Below are 25,515 nucleotides of genomic sequence, written 5' to 3' on the forward strand. Positions count from 1 at the left end.
TATGGTTAACTAAAATTTAATCCACACCTTTATATGGGGGTCATACTACTATACTTTAAATCAGCATTTTAAGATCATCTTTTAGGTTCTGTAGGTTCTGTAAACACAGGTTTAAGTTGGATTCAGCCCCCTCAGACATATTGGGACATGGGACCGCACAGAGCCTCCAGGCCAAAAATATTTGTCCAAGTGGTGAGTTAAAACACAAACTTCAAAAAGAAAAAACAGAAAAGTACAAAAATCTAGATGTTGTTCCTTTATCAGTATATTTATAGGCTTATAGCTGCTCCCCTGGCAGACAACATGAGGGACTTTCTATTTTAATTTCACAAATGTGAATTCATCACCATTTGCAGGCTGAGGTGTTATATTCTTGGGAATAAAAAGTACATTTTTATCAAACTCTGCAGCTTTTACTAAGCCGTTCTAATTTTGTACATCATAATTTGCATGAAAATACTTGGATGTAATAGACTCAGAACTTCACACGGCGATGCACAGCGGAGGGTTGATACTCTAAGCTCAATTTTATTTTCTATTCAGTGTCGAGTGTGGAGGAATAGATGTGCTGAGAGTTAGCAGCAGACTACCCATGACATTTCAGCTGTGACTATCAGTGTTCATCAGACTGAAGCCGAGACATTTTCTGTGTTTTGTTCTGACTCGAGGCGACTGCGTTACCAAGTACAATGGGCTGTCACTGAGATGAAGAAAGCAGGAGATGGAGAGGGAAAGATGGAAAAGAGAAACAGAAAGGAGCAGCAGACAGGAGGGAGTAACTGTAGGAGGAAACTGAAGTGGGTGGAGAAGGATGAGTCAAAAGAGGGAGGCAAGAGAAAGTGCAAGATGGATGGTGAAGGAAATGGGGTGATGCATATTGTAGGGGTTTCAGCTGCAGGGCTTAAAAGCAGGAAAAGGTGAATAAAGGTAAAGAAGAGTAGAATATTTTGTCTTGGGGTGCTTTTAAAATTGGGCCACCCGTTCATTATTTAGCCAGGTAAGACTTGAAACTTTAAAACTCTGATTCAGTTTTCCACCTCTATGAATAATTAAGCCTACTTTTGGCCCCTGAACGAGAGGGCAAAGAGAATAAATAAACCTGATTCAAACATTTAGGATCTGGGTCACTGGGAGTCAAACTGCTGAGTCACAATGTTGATGAGAAATACAGATTTAGAAGAATAATTATTGAGCAAATATCTAGTTAGAAAACAAAAAAGTTCATTATGCTTTAGCACTTTGGATATCTTGGCTTTAGCTTCTATTTATGTATAATAAGCACTGTATTTGCCCAGACACCTTATTCCGATACCAGAGATCACCAAGAGAGCCTTCTCTCCTCCCTCTTCCTCCATTACTTTCTCTTCCTCCTCCTCTCTCTCTCTCTCTCTCAGGAGACTCAGTGATGCAGAACTAATGTTCTAGCACGTACGATGAGGAAGGACTTTGCATTTTGTGGTCCACACATCCCAGGGAATAGGGTGCGGTTGTGATACCGTGCAGAAACACATGCTGGGCGAGGAGAGGAAATAACAAAGTAATAAGAAGAATGCTGTTTTCCTTGTTCAGCTCTGTTGGACACAAATTATGTTCATATGCAACTAATCTGTGTTAGACAATTAAAATGTCCAGTCAGAATTTACAGTGGTGCAGTGTGACATTAGAGGATGGAGGGTAGACATGTGGATCGATGTAACCTGCAGCTAAAAGAAAGTTGTAATAAACAAAAAGCCCATCAATAGATTCAGATTCCTTTTGTTGTTGTTGATCTAGTAAAGTACCAACACTACAGTGTAAAAATGCTTTGTTACAAGTAAAAGTCATGCATTTAAAATGTTACGCAGGAAGAAAAGAGCACAAAAGTACTTGTATCAAAATATATTTTAAACATATTTATTATGTAGACTATCCCATTTCAGACAAATACATCTTATAATATCAGATTCTGGTGCATTAATGTGTACATTGTATTTAATGTTACAGCTGGCAAAAGTGGAGCTACTTCTTTTTGCCTTATTTCACCTTAATTTTAACCTACAATAATATATCATATTCTATTTGTTGATTATATTCTGTATTATTCATCTGAATCTGAAGTAATTAAAGTTAACAAATGTATGAAATTGCATGAAAATAAAAATACTCAAAGTACAATTACCTCAAATTTGTACTTTGTAAATGTACTTTGACCACACACACGACACTCCTTACCTGCTGCTACAGCTACTTGAGAGCTGGATCTCTCCTTCACTGTGGTGCTCCCGGAGGTTTCTCTTTTCCCACTGGGTTTTTTGAGTTTTTCCTTCCCGAAGAAGGAGGGTCATAAAGGGCAGGTGATGCCTCGGACTGATCCACCGGACCGATCCATTGGCCTCATCGACTGCTGGACTCTTTATTAGATTGTTTGTTCGCTTACACTTGTTTATTTCAGTGAACTTTGTAAAGCACTGTGAGACACTCTGTTGTGATATTGGGCTTACAAATAAAATTGAATTGAATTGAATTGAATTGAACTGTAACATAAACCTAACACACTCGCGGGCTGTTTTAACACGTGTTAGCCTTCTGCTGCTGATGTAGCTCGGTTAAAAAGAAGGTAAAAGGCTAAGGTTTAATAATGCACCATCAGCACCCTGGGATAATTGTTGTTTGCTGGATCACTGCTGCTGCTGCAGCTGTGTCGCTACCTGTTTGCATATCAACTTGTTCCCATTTCAGTCCGGAAGAGGCGTTTTCCTGCCAACTGTGGATCACACCTCAGATGTAAGAACTAGCTGCTTGTGCTAACATGCTCGATGATGCTGTCAAGGAGCTACTGTTTGGTGGTTTTCTCTTGGCTGCTAATTTCTGCACTGCCGTTGTCGTTGTCTCTTAGCTGTGGAGCTGCACGCTGCCCGGTGGTAAAATCAGAGGTGGCCTTTAGAGTGTTGCTCTGACTGAGTGAAGCGTTAATTGTCCCATCAGTATTTCGTTTATGTTGCACTAAAGGAGCACAATTTAATTCCCCTGTATAATGAGTGCAGCAGTGGAAGGTAAACAAGATCACCTCTGACATATCTGTCACATATCTGGCCGCTGATATAAGTGACTGAAGTTTTCCTTTTTATATAGTTTAGATCAAAACTTATCAAAAAACAAATCTTCTATAGATAACAGATAACGTAAAACCTGGCTTGTGTAAACCTCAATAAACACGAACTTGCGACAACATTTGTCTAATAGACAAGTGAAATTAATGGTGTGCTGATAAAAATTTATCTTTATCAATCAACTCATCATCCAGCTCTGCTGATGAAAACCCATTCATTTGAATCAGGTGTGTTGGAGCACTGAAACATTTAAACATGCAGACCAGTGGGACTCCAGGGCCAGGACTGGGTAACACTGCACTGTGCTAATGGAAAAATGACATCTTCCCATATATACAACAAAATAAATAAAATTACACCATGCTTGAAAAACTATCTTTATCCCCGCCATTGACCAAAGCTTAAAAGAAGCGTCTCACAGTGCTGTACTATATACTCTGTGTATCTGAACTGTTGTAATGTACTGTGTACGGGGGGGAATGACCTCTACCTTGTCCTTTAAAGTTAATTGTCAGCTGTGTAGCTTAAAGTCTCTCAGGTAGAGTCCTGTGTCTCAGTCCGTCGGCCCATTATCAAAAGGCTCCTGTGAAAAGTTAACTCCAACCCCACAGTCTAGTATAGAATCCATGGAGCAGATTGTCGTTATTGATACATCCAAAGAGACGGTGCCTCCCCTTCCTCTTGAAGCACTCTGCTTCATCCTAGAAATGCATTAACTTGAAGAGCACTCTCCCACACTACATATTCCTCTCTAAAAAAAATCTCATCTGGCACTGAGACAGGCGTGGAGGAAAATGTGGGGAGACAGCAGGGACAGTCTGGTTAGTTGGGTTTGGAGAGACTGCTTCAAATGTCATATAGCGGAGGTCCACTAATAAACAAAATGGGTGAAAAGGACAGACTTTGAAAACAGTGTTTTTTAAAAAGACATTCCAATAACAAGCGTCAATGATGACTTATGTTGAGTAACAGGATGCAGCATTAAATAACTGTCTGTGGGTGTGAGTCAGAACTGGAGATTTGTGTTTAATCTGGATTAATGATGACGAAGAGTCCCCATTGGCCTGCAGTTTATGATTTAATGAAAGCAGGGAAGAGGCGGACCCCCTGGGGCAGTGTGTGTGTGTGTGTGTGTGTTATCTATGTGTGAGTGTGCAGGAATGACAGAAATGGAGGGAGAGGAAGAAATTAATAGAGCAAAGGGTGGAAGAAGGAGGGAGTGGGTACGTGTGTGTGAGTGTGTGTGTAGCCAATCCATTGGTTTTTAAGAGTGTGAGTGCAAACAGCCACTTCATGAGAGCAACACCCTGCAGAGATAAGACCGACTAAGTACAAGGCTCAATTATTTACTGTTTGAAGGGTTTAAGAGAATTGGAGGGGATTGGAGGGGCTTCATGAAAATGGATGCTTTTGTCGTTGAGGGGGCGGTGAAGTTTAAACGATGGTCGCTGAGCCATTAGCCGGGGCCACCTCTAATCTGAGTGTATGTTGGTCATGTTGTTGGGTCTGCCACGACTGGCGGGAGCAACCCAGCTCCTGTTTAATGACGATGAACGATCAGAAGTGAGGGGAAAAAAAAAAAAAGCTCCATGCTGCGGCTCTGCAGGCACTGAAGCTGCTGCGATGAGATGATCTCCTAAATTATCGCTGGGAATCAGTGAAAGGGAGCAGCACTTAATGATATGTTGTGATTTTGTCAGTGTGGGAAGCAGCAGGCTGCGGGCTGCTTGTGTTGACGGAAATTGAATTAACCGAAACAAATTAGTCGATTTCTTTTTCCCACATGTTAGATCTTATAGGGCTGCATCTAAAGATAATTTTTTATTGTTAATTACCTGATGATTATTTTCTGGGTTAATCATTTGGTTTATAAAATGCCAGAAGGGCGAACAGTGTCTACGTTTACATGCACACAATATTCCGGTTTTAGATCTTAGTCTTAAAAAGACAGCATTCCTACTATGCTGTTTCCATGGCTAATGAAAATAAATACTCTACTAATATTCCTGTTCGCATGCAGCTGTGTACACTCTGATTGCAGTAAAGGATTTTTTCAGTCTCACTCATTTGGGACTCATTCAAGGGTCTCCCTCATTCATCCACCTCCTTGAAAAGTTCAATGCTGCAGTATTTGCTCATATCTAAAAATCTTTTATCCAATCTGATATCCAAAGCTTTCAAAAGTAAGTGTTTTTCTCCTACCGACCAGAAATGCGGACTCTTCTTTTCGGTATGCGTCTCTACCCAAGCACTGCAAACTCTTTGATTACAGCACACAGAACTGACTGTGAACAGGCAAGAGGGTCTGTGTCCCAAACTGAAAACCCCAAATGAGACGATTATACATGTCCAAAGAATGCTCCTAAAACCTGAATAGTATTTGTATGTCCCACATGTCTTAATTGGAAAATGCTATATTATTAAAAATATCATCTATACAATGTCAGAAAATAGTGATATAAAGCTGCCATGATGGTGATGTCCAAAACTCATAGCTATTCAGTTTACAATGATATAAAACAGAGAAAAGCAGCACATCTTCTCATTTGAGGGGCAGAAACTAGAGAAATACTTTGGCTTTAACCAACTCATTCATCAAAATAGTTACTTTTTCTGTCGCCTGAAGATTAATTGACAGAATAGTTTCAGCGCTACTCTACATTGTTTAAAATTCCATTTTTGGTTTTGATGGGAACAAAATGCTGTAACATTATACACATTGCCTGTTGCCATTTGTAATTGTGATACGATTGTCCATGTGTTGTGGTCATTAAAGTGGAACAGGTTGGATCAACAGTCCACAGTACAAAATTGTGCAATGACATGGAACAGCCATTGTTTCTTATTAAATGATTATCAAATGGTTAGTAAATCATCTAAATTGCTGTCAGTTAATTTCCACTAAAAAATTAATCGACTACCAAACTCTTTTGGCTCTAGAATGAATCCCAACTGCAAACTCAGCACCAAACCGCTTCTGATTTCACCTCCCAAGAAGATTACATGTGCTGGACTCAGCAGGAGTCAGAGAGCTGAAGGCCCTGAAACAACAGCACAAACAGCACTTCTGCTAGTCTGTGGTAGACTTAGAGCAATGTCAGACTGCATTTGTACAAATACACGGTGAATTCCTCAGATTCACAAAAGACTGGCAGACAGGAAGGAGATCAAAGCGTGGAAACATTCCTGTGTATTAGGTTCACCTGTCAGAGCACCTTAAGACATCAATCACGGCTTCTGAGGAGGGTGGTCTGCAGGGAGCTTCATGTTGCAGTCTGACGGGTTGAAATATGCAGCGCTTCTGGGATTCATCTTTAAACACAACTCACTCTCAATTTTTCCCTCTCGTGAAGAACAGTAGAGAACAGTCTTGGTGCATTTTTATCATATTACGTTAGGGTCAGCGTGGGCATTGTGTTCACAAATGGCAGTCCAGCAAGATGTACTGTAGGTCTACTGTAGAAGGCTACTGACATTACTGCCCATCTAATGTGCTCGCTTAAATGGAAAAAATTATGCTTCTGCACATTATGATAAATAACGTAATAAATAATAGACATTATCTGGGTCTTTCAACAGAAACCTGTGTTCACAATTTGAAATTAATAGCAAAATTTGTTAATTAGGTTGTAATTAAGTTAAACTGGGCTCGAACCAACAGCTATTTCCACTATCAATTAATCAACTTATGGGTTTATCTAAAAAGTGTACTGACTTTCCACAGCCTTAAGTGATGTATTCATATCATTGTTTATTCAACCAACAATATAAACCCAAAGAAGTCACACTGGCCACACTTTATATACTTTATAAAGAGAAGCATCAAATTCACACACGAGATCAGATGTTTGACACCGTTGTTGTTGATGTAATGATAAATACACATTTTATTGCATTGGACAACAGTTAATTATTTGATTTTTTATACAATTTTTGCATACATTTGTATATTTGCATCAGTCTACCATATATTGATCTCAGAAACAATAGTCTTCTTATTAATGTGATATTGATTTCACTCATCTAGCTCTAATCTCTATGTTTCAGTGGTATGAAAAAGACTTACCGTAACATCAGGAGAACAAGCTCTAGTCTGTTTGTTTCAAGCATAGTTATGTTTCCTTATTTACAGTAATATGTGCCATTAACACCTCAGCTGGTTTATTTAGCGTATTTAGCAAGAGCACATTCAACATCAACATCTGTATTTCTATTTTGTGCTGTACAATAAAACGCATGTCCTTGTTAATCTACAAACTCACATACATTTATTTATGTCATGCATTTACTACACCCTCATGTCTTAAAGGTCTTAAATTTTCCAGATGCACTCCTGGAACAAGTTTAACTCCACACGCAAAAAAAAATAAAATAAATAAGAGCATGCAGTATGTTCACGCTGTGAACATACTTATTAATGCATATTTTTGTCTAAAGCCCCTTTCACCTCATTACAAGCACGGGTTAATAATGTTTAATGCAACATTGTTTCATGTCTGTGAAGTTCCACTTTGCATGCATTAGCAGAACAAGAGTGTGAGACTTATCTTGTATGATAAGCATTGCACTGCAAAGCGGCCAGATGTTAAATCCCAAATAATTCGCCCTAGATTTAACTCCTGCATTTATCTCTGTGCCAAATCTGGCTTCTGCTTTGTGGCTTTAAGATGTAGTCTTTCATTTCTAAAAGCTGGGGCGGTTATGTGCTACTACACATGACCTATGGTTTTGCCAGCTTTAGCATGTGCGAGTGTGCATGTGAAGAGGTCTCATGTTTCTTGTGGGAACACCTCGCAGAAAGCCGCACTGTGTGACGATTCTGGACTTTTACTTGCTGACGATTATAAAAAGTGAAACGTGAGCGCATTCCTGAGGGCCAAGGTAGAGCTGTGTGGCTACACAGCTGAGGGCTTATTGAAAGATGAGAGCTTAGCAGGACATTAGCCAACAGTGGGGTCACAGGGACATACATGCACACACATAAATGTGTACTCATATAGTGCATTCCCTATTCACCGTCCCCCACTGATGCTAATCCCTTTTTTATATGATCATCACACACATCCCATCATTACATTCAGGCAATAAGTCACAGTTGACTGGTGAATTGTAACGCAACCCGGCCTTTGTGTTCAGTCCTCGTACTAGTCTGGAGACTTTTACTCTGCAGACTCTCTGACTTCTAAAATCGTACAACTGTGCTGCACTCAGGCATTGCGTGCCCCAGATTTGGGGTGGGAGTGGTATTGTGAGGCTATGAGAGAGCGACAGCTGACTAGCTGGGACCAGAGAGGAGGGGGAGGAGGAGTGGGGGTGGGTGCTGGTCAGACAGTCAGCGTCCACTGCTGGGGTCCCGGGGGAAACTGAGCCAGAAGACAAGGGACTACAGTTGCAGCTGTTGTTGCTCACACACACACACACACACACACACACACACACACACACACAGATTATTCTTAGCCCATCTCTAAATGAACACGCCGTCTTTCATAATCGAGAATGCTCACTGGCCTGTTCGCTCAGTGTTATGTAAACTTATAATGTGCTCCTGTGAGATGGTGTTAAGGCTTAGAGAATATCGATCAGAACACATTTGGCAGCAGATAAATGGTATTTAACTGGGGGGAAAATGTTAGTCTTCACTTTTATTGGCTTCTTGAATATCACATAAGAATTTGGACTAGGTTCAACATCCATCCCCTTAATTTCAAGTTCAGATTCATTCATTTATGCATCTCTCCAATTGAGATGAGTATCTCAAATGACTTCTCACTTCTTATGTCTAACTAACAATCACATATTAAATCAATTTTATTTGATATGAAACAACAGAAACTAGTCTAAGGCTGCAACTATTGATTATTTTCATGGCAGAATACTTTGCAGATCTTCATTAGCTGACAAATGAATAATTCTAAAAATGAGCTATTTCAACACTAAAGAGCTGACAAGCTTTACAAAAGCCCAGAACTCTGCAGTAGGTAATATTTGCCTCTCTTGAACAAAGTGCTCGAGGACTGAAAGATGAACTGATTTATGTGGTTTGATGTGTATCTCATAAAAAGCATCTCAGGGACTGAGTGTCATGGAGAGTCTGAGATGAAGTGCAGGACTGCAGAGTTCATGACGCTTTTGTTTATTTATTGAAGATGCTGATGGAGTTGTTGTACAGATTTAGAATCAGTTTAGTGCACTGTTGATGCACAGGCAGTGAGTGACTCGCTGGCTTTGCCCTCAGTGACCCTGTTAGTCATTCAGCAGCACTTTACTGTAGTGAGGACGCAGAGCAGCGTGCAGACAAATCAGACTGAGAGCTACGGCTGAAAGTGAAAGGTTGAGCCTGCCAGAGTCTTGGGGAGGGGGGGGGTGTATTTTTCTTTATTTTCTTGGGAAATGTTTTACTTAATTTTGTATGCTAGATTAGAAATATACTTTTTAAAGATGATAATGTGTTGCATAAGTCTTGTCATGAATGTAAAAGCTACTGTATGTATATAAAGAGTGCTGACTTTACAACCATTTTGATAATAAATATCATGCTATAATATCCTGCTACCAAAAGCTTTAAAAGAAATAGTTAAACATTTTGGGAATGCGCATGTTAACTTTCTAACTCCTCTCTAATGTCTGTACAGTGAATATGAAGCTACCACCTGCAGCCAGTTAGTTCAGCACAAAGACTAGAGGTACATTTGGAAACTGCTAGCCTGGTTCTATCCAACGGTAACAAAATCTGCATTGCGGCTAAGCTCACAAATTAACACATATCTGGTGTTTAAAAGTGTGGTTTTACAGGTAGTTATGTGCCAGATTTCCTGGCACACCAGGTTTCCAATGGGAACTCCAAGAAGTTATTAATATCTAATTGAACAGTCTTGCAATAAATCCTCCTGTTCTGAATGTTATAATTTCAATAAATTGTTGAGACTGTTTTAGAGGCATTGATTCTGCTGTAGTGTCATTTTAGAGGTGCTGTTGAACTGTATCAATCAATCAATCATCAATCAATTCACCTTTATTGATCCCCCAAGGGGGGAAATTCCATTTTTACAGTGGTGGGGAAAGTGGGGGGAGAAAACAAGAGGAGAGAGAGGGGAGGAGAAAAAAAACATGCGACACCAGACTGTACTCATGTGGAGTGCAGTGTGGGACCGTATTGTATTGACTGTATTGTGTTATACTGACAGGTACTTCTCTTTGTTTTGTCCACTCCATCTATATCAATGAAAATCAATTAGCTTTAGGCTAAATAATAGAAACAACTGAGTGTAAATGAGTCTGATAAAAACTAACAATATGAGTTGTTAGCATTTTTGTTTTCAGTTGTGTCCAAATGTAATGGACAATAAAACAGGGTTTATTGCATTAAAATCTATTTGTATCTGATTTTATATAATATATATATGTATCACAATATGCTTAAGCATCAAGAAAATAATATTGTGATATTGATTTCGACCATGTTTATCAGGATGCCGTTTGCTACACATTAGAAAAACTAGCAGCAACAACTGTTCAACATATCAACAACAAGGACCAGATTAAACCTTTGATACACAAAACTAAATTCAAGACACAGAGTGACATTTCTTTCTGAAAACAGGTTTAATTTACAAAGAGTCAGTGACAGTTTTACAGTGCACATGACACAGAATCACTACTGAAGGTTCGCAGAACCCTGATGAAAAATATCAACCACAGTGCTGAAAATTACACTTTGACAACTGTAAATAGGAAGAAATAAATGTTACATTTACATACACATACTGTGTGATATGACATCTCAAACTGTGCCTAATGGCGCAGCCCTTTCAGAAGAAACGGTCTGTGTGTGTTGGACCCACTGAATGTGCGGTATATATTGACCTGAATACTGAGACAACGCCATATGGATCGACTGGCCAAGACACTCAAAAGACCTAAGGCCTAATCCCTGCTGGCTAAGTTGATTGGTCTGGGATCCCTTTTAAAACTGAGTGAAGTTAACTGTTTTTTTTCACATAACAATAAGAAGTTAAGAGTATCAGATTGTCCTTGCATAACGGTGGTCCTCTATAAAGACAAAGCATTTTGGGTCAGAGTGGACAGTGTCGTCTGTAATCCTGAGGGAATCCTGATATTTATGTGAATTTGTGAAGGAAGCTGTAGTGTGTTTTTTAACTTTTATGATGCTGCTTGGAATGACAAACACTGAAACAGTTCATTATGATACAACAGAGTAGATACTGCAGGTCAAAGATTAACTCATCAGTTTTTCATTTAAATACAAGAGAGCAGTTGTTGCTTACGTGTTATGATAAGAACTGTAATATTACTTTGACATATTTATCTGTGCAGAATAATGAAAACCATGCGATGGGATATTACACTAAAAGTTCATTATTGCTGTTGTTTGGTTGATGACAAATATGTACAATGTTCTGTACATGAAATCCTGTCTGATAGAAATTATGGGTCTTAACCTCCAATCTCATTTGTCTCGTCACTGTTACAGCCCTGTAATGTGTTGACCTGTGTGTGTATATACAGTATGTAACGCCATAGTCATAATTCAGTTCATCCACAAAGATCTGGGATCAAAAAAAGCACGTTTTGTATCTTCTTTTTGAGCCTATAGTGAATGAGCTTTACATAACGATCGGGTACCAGATGGCAGTCACTCAGTCAGTACTTGTTGTTGGCTATGCCATCTTTGCCCCCCCCCCTCGCGTCATAACAACCCAGGAGGACTGACAGTTGACTCAACATGTGCCATGTCTACACGGCAGAGAAGAAAAATGAGTATTTCTAACATGACAGCAAGCATTGCTGTTTACGAGAGATAGGTTTAATGTGCAATCTTTGAAGTAGTCATGCACCGTATTGCTGTTATGTCTTTATAGGCAAGATGAGATGAAACAAGACTTCTCTAAACTGTATTTGAAACCCATTTAAATGCCGCAGTGTCTCATAGTTTACTCCTTTGTAACATTCATTCCCTGAGCAATGTGAATGAGACCAACGGGTTCAATTAAACCTGAGTTTCCAAGGCGTCAAGGCCTGTTGGAAACAAAAGGGAGATTAAGACTGTGTTCAGTGGCAGTGCGTTCAGTAACAGCTGTTTGTAGCATCAATTATAAAAACAGTAACCATGCAATCCAACAGTTGGTGTTTCTATTCATAGATGCAAAGAATCAAAGAGTCTGTGGATGTTTTTTGTAAAGATCTGTGAAGGTGGTGACATTCTGAGAAAGGTGTCCATTTCAAAGTACCGTCTTTTGAGACATCCAGAGAACCCAGTCGTACATGCACACACACACAAGAGGAAATCTGAATAATACAAAACTTGCAGCATAAGTTCACATCAAATGTTTCTCTCTATCTGTCTCAGACACTCTCCAGCAAACACCCACACATCAAGAGACGCACACAGCAAACAAGGTTTAGGTTTTAGGATTGTCTGTCAAAATGTTGCCCTGATAATCTCATTGTGGGTGTGAAGTTCAGCGGTTCATTTTTGGAAGATAACTGTATCCAAGCCTCTCATTCTGTCATCCATTCATTCATTCACTCCCCTCCTGCACAGCCAAAATCCCCCTGCACCTGTCACTCACTCAATTTGGCATCAGTGGCAGTCTGTTGGCCTCACTGTCAGACCCACACAGCTGTGTTGTAGTCAAACAACGGCTGCATTTTTTCCAGACCAGTCTCTGGCTGTCTCCTGTCTAAGTAAATCCCAGCGAATGGCTGCTGGTGGACATGGGGGAAGTGGTGTTGGTGATTCCTCTCTGCCTCAGCTAGATGCAGACATGGCTTGCCTTTGCTCTGCTGTCCATTTGCCCAGAACGGCAGGTAGAAACTGCCTTTTGAACCTTTAGGAACCAGTTTCTTTGGCCTCTTGCAGAGGTCGCCCTCTGGCAGCTCAGGAGCCATCCATCCAGGCCTCTCCTTGAGCAGCTTGTCCCTGTCAGGCCGGACGCTGCGCAGGAACTTCTTGAAGATGTTTGTAGTTAACGAGAACTTCCTGCAGATCTCCTGTGAGCGGCTGAGGCGAAGAGGGTGAGCTGGGGTGTCCGGTCTGTCAGCCCCTCTGTCTGCCGTCTTGTCCTCTCCCCTGTCCCTCCTCTCCTCTTCTTCCTCGTCTTCTCTCTCCACCTCGGGCAGGTCCAGCCAGTTACCCACGAGGTCGGCAAAGACATTGTCGCCCAGCACTAATGGCTGACGGTTGCGGCTGCGGCTCATGAGTGAAGAAGTCCAGTCGCTGCCGTCGTCTGTGCTGTCCTGGGAGTAGTCGCTGTCCAATGAAGGGCCCTCTCTGGAGAGGCTGTACAGGATCCCAGGCAGATCCACCACCTGAGCACGCCGGGGAGCCTGTGGGTGAGGGTACGGCTCCGGTGGAGGGTTTCCGACCATTGGTCCGTAGAAATCCACCTGCGGGGCAGTGTATCCTGACCACCTCTTGGGTATAGACTCAAGGTTGTTTTCGCTTTGTGCGCTTCTTTCACTTCTCTCACTCTCGCTCTCAAGGCTGGATGCCGAGGAAGAGGAGGTTCCCAGGCTGCTTCTGTTTCGAGATGGGTTACTGTCACCTCGGCTGAAAGTGTTTCTACTCTCCAGAGATGGCCTTGGACTTGGCATTGGACTCGGGCTGGGCTCCTCAGGCATGGTTAGGCCAAAGCAGGACCCGTGATCCTGCCTTGAGGTCACAGCTGCTGTAGCTGATGCTGCAAGAGGAACTGTTGGACCAGGATGTGGGAGGCCTCGGTTAATGGGCCGACCCGAAATGTCAAGGTTTTCTAGTGCTGTCTGAACTTGAAGGAGCTTGAGTTCCTGGAGGGCTCCCATCATTGAATTCATCTGAGCGTGGAGGCCATCTCCAGCTTCTTTCATACACACCTGCAGGGAGACAGACACAAGATGAAATGATGAGCGACAAAAATCTAAAACGATCAGTTCAGCTTAACACCTAAAGACCTCGTAGAGGTAATCAAATCAATCATTCGTCTTCTCAGCCTCCTGCAGAATCCACCTCATCCATCACAAACTGATTTCTGCTTTGTGACCCCTCTTGTTCATCATTTGTCTTCGCACCACCACCAAAGCAATTACACACCATCAACTGGCAGTAACAAAGGGCTTAAATACATTTACTAATGACTACAACTTACAGTAATAGTCCTGCTTTTTGTCTCTGTGTCGGTTAGGCTCTTGTCTTGTTTGTTTCAAGCTGCTCACCTTGTTTAAATATGGGTCATGTGACCTAGTTTTGGATGACAGGCCACGGTCCCATATGGCTTGTGTACTAGACAGGATCCAACCCATGACAGCTGCAAAACAGACCAGCTCGCCGTTCTTTTCTGACTCTTTCTATCCCAGTTTTTCTTCATCCATCCATTTACTTTATTCCTCATTTGCTCTCTCCTCCGAGCTCTTTGTCTTCACTCTTACTTGCTTTTGTGCAGCAGTAATCATACACTCAGCTTTTATCATCCTCCTCCTCCTCCTCTCTCTTTCTGCTCTCATCTCTTTAAGAGCCTGTGTCATGTGACCTGGACGAACCGTCTTATCCTGAAGGCAGACAGAGAGCCCAGAGGCAGCATCGTGACCTGTGTCCTAACTTGTAGGCCGGAATCATTTCACAACTTGACCCAGAGTTATTCCTTTGATATAATAACAGGTTTATCTTCATCTAAGGACATGCCCACGTTGGCAAAGGTAGCAACTGATTGATGAGTAAACCAGGAGCCCTCCCCCCTTTTTTGAAAAATCTGTGAGAAGATGAGAGGAAGCATGAAAGGAATTTTGAAAAACGTGCCAGAGTCTGTGGGAAAGCGTTGGTTCGAACCGTCTACAGCACGTCTATAGCACACCTGCAGCAGACCGAGCGGTCTATCAGGATTTGTCAGTGAAACCACAATTACATAAATAACTGTCATCTAGACATAAATGCAGTTTGTTTCACATGAAACAGGCCTACAAACAGCGTACTTTAAATTGAAATATCCTCTGAAAGAACAGGCAGGACTCATTGCAGCTCATTCTATTAAACAAATATTATGAGTCATTCGAGAATCGAGACCCCACACCTTACCTTCTATAAACTCACACAAAACAGGAGGTATAGATATCCCTGTCTGTCTCCTCTCCTCTGTTGTTAGTCTGCACCTCTGCCAGCCAGTCACTGTCTCTCACCTTTCAAACGGATCAGTATGACGGCCCCTATATGTATCTCTCTCCAATAAGGGGGGACACCGCTGGGTGTGACAGCCAATCAGTGCTGCCCGTCTAGACTATAACCCTCAAACGTGGGGTTGAGGGTGGAGGGGGGCTCACTCAGGCGGAAACAGACTGACAATGAGAAGAGTGAGAGGGATGGCGAGAGTCAGCCGGGTGAGTAGGGATGGAAGGGGGAGAAAAGGGGGTAGGGGGGGTTGTATGTGCGATGGTGACAGATCCCTCGCCATATGTTTAGACGTCGAAGAGAAAACTGTTGATGGATTTAATTATAGATGACACCATAAGAACACAGGAGGGGGGTTATGGATGGGAGAGTGGGGGGGGGGGGGTTGAGTGTAGGTGTAACAACACCAGGCTGTGATACTTAATCTTGAGGGAGCAGTGATTGTGTTGATCCCTGGGTGGGAAAAGTAGCTGTGTGGGACAACTGAGAGCACGGCATTATAAACAAAGCAACCTATAAGCACCGTGAGAGATGGAAATGTTGCAGAATGTGGGTTTACTGGGAAAACAAACACATGTCACGGAACACAAAAATTACATTTAGATTAAAAAATTTAATTCTTGTACCTCATACCTGCTAAACTCACAACACTCCCATCAACCTCAGCTGTACTTCATGATTAGTGCTAATCATCAACCGCTGATATGAATTGTATAGACTGTTGACTGCTAACACATTTAACATGGTGAACATGATAAACATTATATGTGCCAAAAATCAGCATGTTAGCGTTTAGTTCAAAGTACTGCTGTACCTACATACAACCTCACAGAGAATGACTACAGAATTGAGTTTTGCATAAAAGGGTTCAGTCCCCATCAGTTTCTCAGAACCCAAAGTGACGTCTACAAATTGCTTTTAGTTTCTGAAGATATTCTATTTAAAATGACAGACAATAGAGAAATGCAGTAAATATTTACATTTGAAAAGCTGGTACCAGAGAATTTATTGGCATTCCTCCTTGATAAATTACTTAATTGATCATCATTGTTGTTGATTAATTTTTTGTTAACAGACTAGTCAATTTGGCACTATATGCTCAAAGGCCATTTCACATGTTCTGTACCTGGACACTTAACCGATACCCTGCACCATTAACATTGAACCTCTGGGGAACACTCAGCTCATCACTAACATATGGCTGAGTAGGTGCACAGGGGCGTGAATGGCCTCTACGATCAGATAATAAGCCTATCAATGCACATGTTGGGAACAAAAGCCCCTGAGCTTCCCGTTGGCTCGCTAAATTAGGCAGTGAAGGTACGTGTAATTAGCACAATCGGGTTGTCTCTCGTCTTTGTGCCTTCCACATATGGCTGACTTCATTAGCTGTAATTGCTGCCGTCTTGGGAGAGGCTGGGAAAGAGCGCATAATTATGGTTTACTTTCCCCCACATCAAAGGTCAACAAGTATGAAGACAAGATGACATGCAGTTATGTATTGTCGTTACATCTTCCGAGGCAGACATGTGGCTTCAGTGAAGTTTATGCGGGGATCAGCTGAGGGATTACCGCACGCTGAGCTCCTGGTGAAATCTGGACCACTTCAATGTATTAAACCTGCTTTTGAAATATCATCTTCTAAACAGGCTATTCTCATGCACTCTAAAAGGGCCACACCTGTTTGCACATGCTTACCAAAAACACCCTAATTTAACACTCTCATGCAACTTTTCCATTATTCCCAAAACGCAGGCGTCCCCATTGGTTTTTTTTTTATAAACACACTGAGTTGTTTACTGGCATTTCTATTCTAAGGCTACATTAATAATTCATATTGTGCCCTGGGGAACAAAGAAAGGAACAGTAGTAAACTAAACCCAATTATTCCACCTTTACCATGCCAACTAACTCCAGGCACTCTACTACTGCCATTTCAAGGCTGAGCTTTGTGGCCCAAATATGTCACCCTTTTCAACCTTCATTCTAGCATCTGCCCAGGATGCTGAAAGTGATTATAAAATAATGACCCGCAGCAGTTTCTACTTTAAACACAGAAGCTGTTCGTCCTGAGATGTCTCACTTTTACAATGTGTGAATCAGCTCGAGGCCTCGTGAGGACACAGAGGTCGCAGGCCTGTCAGAACCTACAGAAGCCCCTTAAGGTCTTATCCAAAAAAAATAAAAAATAAATGGAGATGAGAAAAAAAAAACGTCTGTCTGATCTAATTTAATAAGAGAACTGGGATGAAATTGGGGCTGCAGGGAATTTCTGTACTGCCCAGAAACACTGGCATCATTAACCCAGTCTTGTGAAGTTTAGTTAAATCTTCTTTTTGAGCTAAAGCCTCCAAACTTTTTCAACCATTTAATCCATCAAGCGTGTATTTCTAAAAAAAGATCACTTTAAAAAAGCAAGCCAAGTGAAAATCTGCTGAATGAATGAAAGAAAGACAAACAGGGGCTGTCCAGATTCTCCCCCTTCATCCCCCACCACTTCTTCTTTGGCTGCAGAGATGCCAGCCAACCAGACATAATTGCCAATTAAGGGCTGAATGCTTCAAAGTTTAAGAACAATGGTTGGCAGTCTTGAATTAATGTGGAATGGAGGCTTATTAAAAAGTTCTGGCCATTTTAATTAAAAAAAAAATCAGTTGGTTGGTGATTCTTTATTTTACATGTTCTGTGATGGTGCACTCAGAAACCATTCAATATGCATGGAGGTGAATTAAACACCACAAAGTATAAATAAACCAGTGTTCCTCCTCTGCTGTCTGCTGAGATCGAGCTCTGTGCCTTCTTTCCAGCCTTGATATAACCTCCTTCAGTTATGAAGAGACAAATAAATTCACTGTGCAAACACACTGAGCTCATACATCCACGCATGTTCAGACATGCCTCGCTTGAATGAAGTCAGTGTCTTTTGTTGAGGCATGTATGTGTGTGTGTGTGTGTGTGTGTGTGTGTTTGCATGTTATAAATAGCTATAAATTCACTGGATTATTAAGGGGAGAAATAAGCACACAAAAAAGAAATCAAAAACAAACAGCCGCTCTATTCTGGCTATGAAATACAGGCTATTCACTGTTGTTGTTTGTTTGTTATTGGCTGGAGGGGGAGGAGATGCTGAGGCCAAGGTTATCAGGCCCAAAAGGTCTTCCTGTTTAGAAGAAGCTGGCCTGCAGGAGCAGCTAGTGTACTCCACCCTCCCTCCACCTCCACCCATAATTAGAAAATGAATGGTGCGCTGTGCGGGTCAAGGACAGGAATGGGGTCTCTGTCCGGGGGATACAGAGAGGTCTCTGTGACTTAACTGCTGGACAGGCCACAGTCCGCTGTGGACAGCCCCGAGGTCGCAATCAAAGAGGGCAATAAAGCTGTGGAGCGTTCACTGAAAGAAATAAATTACTGTGTACTGTGCAATGAATGTCTCTTTGACAGAAAAAGGTTATATGGTGCCTCTGTTTGGTCCGAATGTCCTCGGGGGTGTGTAAAGGAGAGGAAGAAGTGTGAATAATGTTCTCCAAAAGGGTATTTAGGGTATGGGACACAAATTCCTCCTCTATGATGTCATGGCAAATTAGTCGTTAGTGTAGACATCCGCATTTTCTTCTTATATTATTTAATTTATTAAATTTTTTATTTAATTATATTCAATATGGTGATATGCCCCTCTTGGTGTCTCACGACATGGTTGATCCTCACATAAGGTAGGACTTTAAGGGGTTGTTTCACCTCATTTTTAAAAAAAAATGCTTTTTTTTTTTCTCACCTGTAGCCAGTGGTATCTAGCTTGCAGATATTTTTGGTTTTATTTGCCCAGATTTTGAAGAATCTGTCTCAGATTTCTGCCTCCACCCCAAGAGAAGTGACAGCACCTGTCGTCTGTGCAAATTCCTTGAATCAACGTCTTTGTTAGTAGCTTGGTGGCTGTTTGCATTACCGCCTGACAACAAAATGTCACGAGATGCTGCTATTCCCACTCTGTCTCATATGAACAGTCAGTGTTTTCTTCCATTAATCGTGACCTTGATCGTTCCATAACCCAAACCTCTCTCTTTCTCTCATGTTAGCCAAGTAGCTCCTTCAACCGAAACCATGAGATGTTTGATTTTCATTGAGTCACCACCAATGCCTAAGTCAAACCAAATGTGGTGTTTAAATTAACATATTTTGTCGTGAATTTCTGAGAACTTGTTTGTTAATCTATAGACCTCACTGTAAACACTTCCCATTTTGCTATTAAAAAGCAAACATTCCTGTGAAAACTCCTGGCAGTGGATTTTGTGGGTTTTCCAGAGCAATGGGACCTGGTATGTTTCTGGAACGAGATGATGCGCATGCATCTTTAAAATTTTAACCTCAATGCTGTGAGCACCTCAAAGGATATTACATTCACCGCCACTGCATTGGGCTGGCAGCAGAAATCTCAGAGAGACATCCCAAAAGCTTGGCAAATAAAACCCTAAATATCAGCAATAAGTAATAAGGTGGAGTGCAGGATGAACTGTCCCGTTAAAATAGAATGTATGAATGTACTTAATCCAAGACTATATCTGCTCCTATGACCTGGAGCCCAGGAAAGCTTCCCTGGCAGCCGTTTCAGAGATGGGAGGTGGTTTAATAGGTTGTTTCCTACTAGAGCTCATTTACCCCAGCACACGTGCTTGATGCAGGATGATTAGGATCCATCTCATCATCATCATCATTTTCATTTTAGCCTGGTGATATTTGGAGACAGTCTGGGACCAAATCTGTTGTCTTTCCTGGCTGAAAATCTTCCCCGGAAGCAATGATTGTTAGATAGATGCTTGATAGCACAGCAGTTGACGTCAGCACCTTGTGTGTGGGCAGTGAAAGTGCACAGCCAATTCTCCAGCCCACAGTTGTAACATCAAATGTGACGTTCATTTTGCAGAGACTTCAGAGCCCTCCCCCGTCTTGGAGTAACATTAAAAGCAGCGTAAATCTAGAGATGCATTTCCTGATGAAAATGCGTGTGACTGCAGTGAGCTTTCACGGTGAGCAGCATTCAGGGAGCAAATGGGCCTCCAAAGACTTTAAAGCTGCACTCATGAATATTTCTACATGAACAGTGGATCGAATGGCTACATGTTATTTTAGCTCGAAATGAAGAATCGATAGAGAATTATTACCCAAACCTACAGTTTCTTCCAGCTTTACAGAGCATTTTAGCACCTTTGAGCTCATTGTTTTGGTTTTGCGACCTGCAGCATTGTTGTTTTGGTTCAGTCTCACTGTCCTTACGGAGCCAGTGCCAAACAGTAGACTGCTGAGCTTAGCGACTAGCTGATGAACATAGTGGGGCAGTTAGCACCTGAACTGCCAGGTATCTTTCTCAGAAGTTGATGAAGAACTAAAAAAAGAGAGTGAATATTGGACTTTTGTCAGGTGTCCAATAATGTTTGAACCCATTGGCTATCGCATGGCAACAATTTAGCCTCTGGGGGCAAGTGCCAGTGTTTCGATGCTTGTGGTGTAGCCAGTGGATATCCAGATAACGGATTAATGGATATCTAGACCAAAACCTCTTCTCTCCTCTCTTTGACATTTCAGGTAATCTCTATAAACACACATTTACATATGAATGCAGATAATTAAAAAAGATAATCGTCTATCGAAGATGGGTTCTCAGATTGCATTTTGGCCAATGCATTCCATCTTGTCTCCAAATGTGATTGGTCAATAACACTCAGGCTTCAGACGGACTACAAATGGAAACCAGAAGGTTTCAGACACCCAAAATTGTGTCTGCTGTCTGCTACAGATTCAGATTCATACACAGATGATATCTCTTCATAGAGATTAGATTCTCCACAAACTCAAATAAATGCTAATAGAGTTCTGCTGGGTGTGTAAATAGGCATCTGCAAAATAACGTGTTCAACACAATAACTTCACAAGGTGATAATTTTTCAATTTTCTGTTTACTGCTTGTTCTGCTGCTCAAGTATTGCTGCTTTAATGTATCATTAACACATTTTCCATTTTAGTAGAACAATTGCAAAAATCCAATTTCTTTTAGCCACAGACAGTGATAACGTAAGACAAAGTCTAATTTGAAGCCCTAAAAGACACAACAACATGAGAGCACAATACTGGTGTAAGCCTCAGTGAGAGCAATACCCATGAGAAATAATCCACATAATTTTCTTCAGATGAACAACAAACAGAGGAGAGCAGAGACACAGCTCAATATTAGACCAGTGGGGTCACGTGTGGTTCCAGCAGCAGCATAATTATCTTCCCAACTGTCTCTTGAAACAATAAATTCTAGATGTCTTCAGCAGTGATTTCCATTTTCTGAACCACGATTAAGCAAGTAACTGTAGGTGCACGATCTCATCAGGATAAACAGGCTTTGTGAAAGGTTAGCGGTTCCATGTCAAGCACAATGATCACCCACGCAAAACCCCACAGCTGCCACCAAGAGCTGGGCCAATTTTAGCTGAGGGGAAGGAAGGGCAGGTTGGAGAATGGGAGCCGTGAGGGAGGCACCAAACAAAGTTGAACCACCGCACTTCTTTGTGTTGTGTACCGTTTTCTGATCCCACACCCTAAAGGTAACAAAGAACAACTTTGAAGCACACAAGTTCTCCAGAATAGACTATATGTTTGGCGCTTGTGTGAATTTTTCTCAGATTTCATGATCTCATGCTTGCTGGCTTTGGTGTTGAATTCCAAGGTGACAGTCATACTTGAAATGCGCCTCAGGTGTGAGAGGGATAAAGGAGTATGATGCATATGAAATCAGCTTCAGAGGCGATGACACCAAAAGGTTTGACTTATGCGTTAGTGTCTGAAACTCTGGTGTTAAGCAGGTGTGAACCCAACATTTAGACAACATGACTCAAAGGCATGTCAGCATTTGTATATTCGACTCTAAGTAGGCAGGAAGGGCTTATCTTAGTTTTCATGACTCTTTGTCTGTCTGTTGTATGAATAATGAGTCATGAACTTAAAAATATTTCATTGTTCCCATTATATCCTCAGGATTTCTATGGAGCCATGCATCGCTTTTTAAAGCAACAAATGGTAGCTAACAGGCTGTTGATAAACCCTGCGACACAAGTAGAAAGATATAAAACAGTGATACATTCCTGACTTGAAAACTAATCCACCGGGTTTGAGTTCTAGCATCACTGGTGAGTTGGATGTGGTCAGCAGTCGGTGGACTATCGCCAGACCTTGTCAGGTGAAGGGTCAAGTGTTCAAACGTGACCTGACACTACCCCACACAGACTGAACATGCCCCTCCCCACCCGACCTCTGACACAGTGCGCACACTTTCGTATGACACTCGTCTTCTTTTAGAGCTGACAGTGCATTGGGTTTCAGGGTATCTGCTCCGAGCTCACAGATGTAATTTACGTGACTTTTGCACCGGCTTTGAACGCCATGCTCACATTTCTATAATGCTACAGACATGCAAACTAAACTGCACAGACTTTCCTCCTCTGAGAAACCTTTCTTTCTGTAGTTACTTAATTGTATCAAGGCGAACATTTTAATGACCATGCTTTTTTTTTTTGGCAGGTTTCAGCTCCTTATTTAAACATTGTGTGTGCTTTACAAAGTTGCGTAATGATTTCAAATGTGTGCTGCACAGTTTTAGATTCCTTTGATTTATTTGTCTATGTGTTCCTGGAAGCAATTAGTGTCCGTCCATTTCCATAGAATGAAAATCAATGAACTCTTGAAACTTTGCCTCCAGAGCATTGAATCCCTGCTCACTTCTTGCAAAAAGAAGCAAACGTAGAGACAGAAACATCAGCATTAGAAGATGACACCAATGTCACCCTGAAACTCAAAATGCACTCATATTTCTTGGATGCATGGTTTGCAAAACATTTAATATGTGATTAAAGGTGCATGCGATTTACAATAAATGGAGTAAAATATGCAAACCAACTGGCATGGTGCTTTTAAAACTATTTCACAGTCTTTGTAGTCACAAGTGCTCTTGAAGAACTACTGCGCTCTGTGTCACAGGTGTAAGTCAGTTGGTAGATGTTTGTGATCTCATGTGTTGCAGATGGAGCTGGTTTTCCACTCTCCAGTGAGCACTGGATGAAAATCCGTCACAGTGGAAAGAAAAGTGACAACCTTGGCATAGACGGCCCCTGTTTTCTGAACAACAGATTGCATCCCACATGGTCCCGTGCAGGGGGAGACTGCCTTGGCTTTTTAACCGGCATCTGCTCTCTGTTCTCCTGTTTGATCCCCGGCATGGCACGACACTTCTTCTATTATGTTACCAAACTGTGATATGGCAGCTATAACACAACATGTCCTCCTGGCATCAATGTCTACTCCCCTAAAATCTCAAGTGCCACTTCACAGACGTGTGGCTAATTTTGAGGAGCGAATCAAGAAGTCACAGAGCAGATCATGTTGCAAAACAGGCAGCGAGGCTTTTCTGCAGGCCAGTGGCTGGATAGAAAAGAAAAAAACCTCTGTGTCTGCTTTGAAGATGATTCCAAATGAAATCTGTGCCAGTTAAGGCTCCTTTGAAAATGGGTCCACAGTGTGTCACTGCCAAATGATTTGGGTGTGAGGGTGCAGCTTACACATTTTGTTTTTACATTTCAAAGACGGGCGTAAGAGATAGCACTCTAAGTCTGCCACCATCAAACAAGTTTGTTTATTAGAGAAGAGGAGACATGGACATATTGAATAAGAGAGACTGACAAATTCATTTAGGGCATAATAATGTGATGAAACTCAATGTGACTGCTCCCCTGTGAAAGAAAGACTTTATTGTAGGGCTGCTGCTAACAATTATTTGCTTTATCGATTAATCTGATGAATATTTTCTCGATTAATTGTTTTGTCAATAAAATATCTGTCTCGCTTTTTCCAGAGCTCAAGGAGATGTCTTCAAATGTCTTGTTTTGTTCAATTTTTTGTTTAACACAAAACAGAGGAACCAGCAAATTTTTGGCATTTCTGCTTGTAAAAGTAAATCAGTCAAGTGTTGAGTAATCCTTTCAGTTGCAACACATGATTAAATTCACTCCAAGACATCAACATACCCTGAATTTTACAACTATTTGTTTTGGGAGCAATCCAACTAATAACCGTCCTCCTTAGGAAAAGAGGAGAAACTGTCTTGAGCTCATTATGCTTAAAACATCTGTCCCAGATGCATGGACGGAGAGGAGGAGGATGTGTACACATGCCTCTGGTGTGCCCAAAGCTTTAAGCCTACACAGATTAGCGCGATTTAAAAAATACACATGCACTCCCAGCTGAAGCTTAAAACCACAATATGAAGGGAAATCTGTCAAAACACGCAATTAGCGAAGAAATCACCACATCTGATGTAATTTTTTTTTTTTTATGAGGAATTAATATTTCTTATTTCCGCGCCAATGAACGTGCCAATTTGCATGCGTATTAAAAACGCTACATGTTTAAAATGTCCGTGAATAAAAGTAATAAGAACACCCTTCACTGGTGACTGCAATAGTAGAAGTACAGTAGACACAACACAACATACCAGTTCTTGCTTCAGTCGCCTCAGACACGCATCCATGTTTCTGCATTCTGGTTTGGAGAGCTGTTGTTCCATCTTCTTCTTTTTTTTTTTTTTTTTTGGAAACACGCGGATTTCAGACGAAACGCTTCGCCAGTCGCCGAGCGAGCATGACTATGAAAGCTTCCTCCTGGTGCTGGGAAATTAAAGCATCGCTCGTGTGAAGAGCAGAAAAAAAACAATTTGCAATTGGAGATGCGCAAATTCTGCAAAGGAATGCGCGCACCGCTCGTAAAGACGCCAATCCTGTGGCTAAAAACAACAAGTCCTGATGACGAAAACGCGTTTACTCCACAAAATGATAATGAGGTCCTTCATGTGGCTGCATCAGGAGACTCAGTGTGTGTGTGTATGTCTCAGTAGCTGCTGTCAGCCTGCTCTGTGAGTGTGTCTATGTGTGTGTTGCTCAGCCCGTTTTTCCCCCTCTGCTGTTTTCCCATTCAAGAGGAGCGCTTACGTTGCCCATCCAATTTCCTCCAATGAGTGAGCCTCTCAGGATAGACTAAATCTCATTCAAACTTGGATAAAACAGGGATCCCTCGTTTATTATAGACAAGTGGAATTGTCCACCGCAGCTTGTAATCATTTCACAGAGATCTGTAGAGAGACTAAAACATCTGGAAATATTTGAATTAAGGCTGGAGGATCAGTCAGTTCTGGCTACTGACTGAGCCTAGAAAAATTAAAGTAAATATCTGTATCCATAA

General features: G+C 41.5%; 1 protein-coding gene across 1 annotated transcript; it reads right to left on the bottom strand.

Moving 5' to 3' along the window:
- Positions 1 to 12,707: 12,707 nt before the first annotated feature.
- Positions 12,708 to 24,844, bottom strand: inka2 (inka box actin regulator 2). The gene is made up of 2 exons (XM_070851141.1): positions 24,773 to 24,844; positions 12,708 to 13,964 (listed from the first exon to the last, which is right to left on the bottom strand). The coding sequence occupies exons 1-2, from the start codon at positions 24,842 to 24,844 to the stop codon at positions 12,720 to 12,722; spliced, it is 1,317 nt and encodes a 438-aa protein (XP_070707242.1). The 3' UTR covers positions 12,708 to 12,719.
- Positions 24,845 to 25,515: the final 671 nt, after the last annotated feature.

This window comes from Pempheris klunzingeri, chromosome 2 (assembly GCF_042242105.1).
Source record: "Pempheris klunzingeri isolate RE-2024b chromosome 2, fPemKlu1.hap1, whole genome shotgun sequence".
NCBI classification, from domain to species: Eukaryota; Metazoa; Chordata; class Actinopteri; order Acropomatiformes; family Pempheridae; genus Pempheris; species Pempheris klunzingeri.

Coding starts and splice junctions, on each gene's coding strand:
- inka2 (XM_070851141.1), bottom strand. CDS start 24,844: ATGGAACAACAGCTCTCCAAACCAGAATGCAGAAACATGGATGCGTGT. Junction 13,965..24,772: donor GGCGACTGAAGCAAGAACTG/GTATGTTGTGTT, acceptor GTCTCCCTGCAG/GTGTGTATGAAAGAAGCTGG.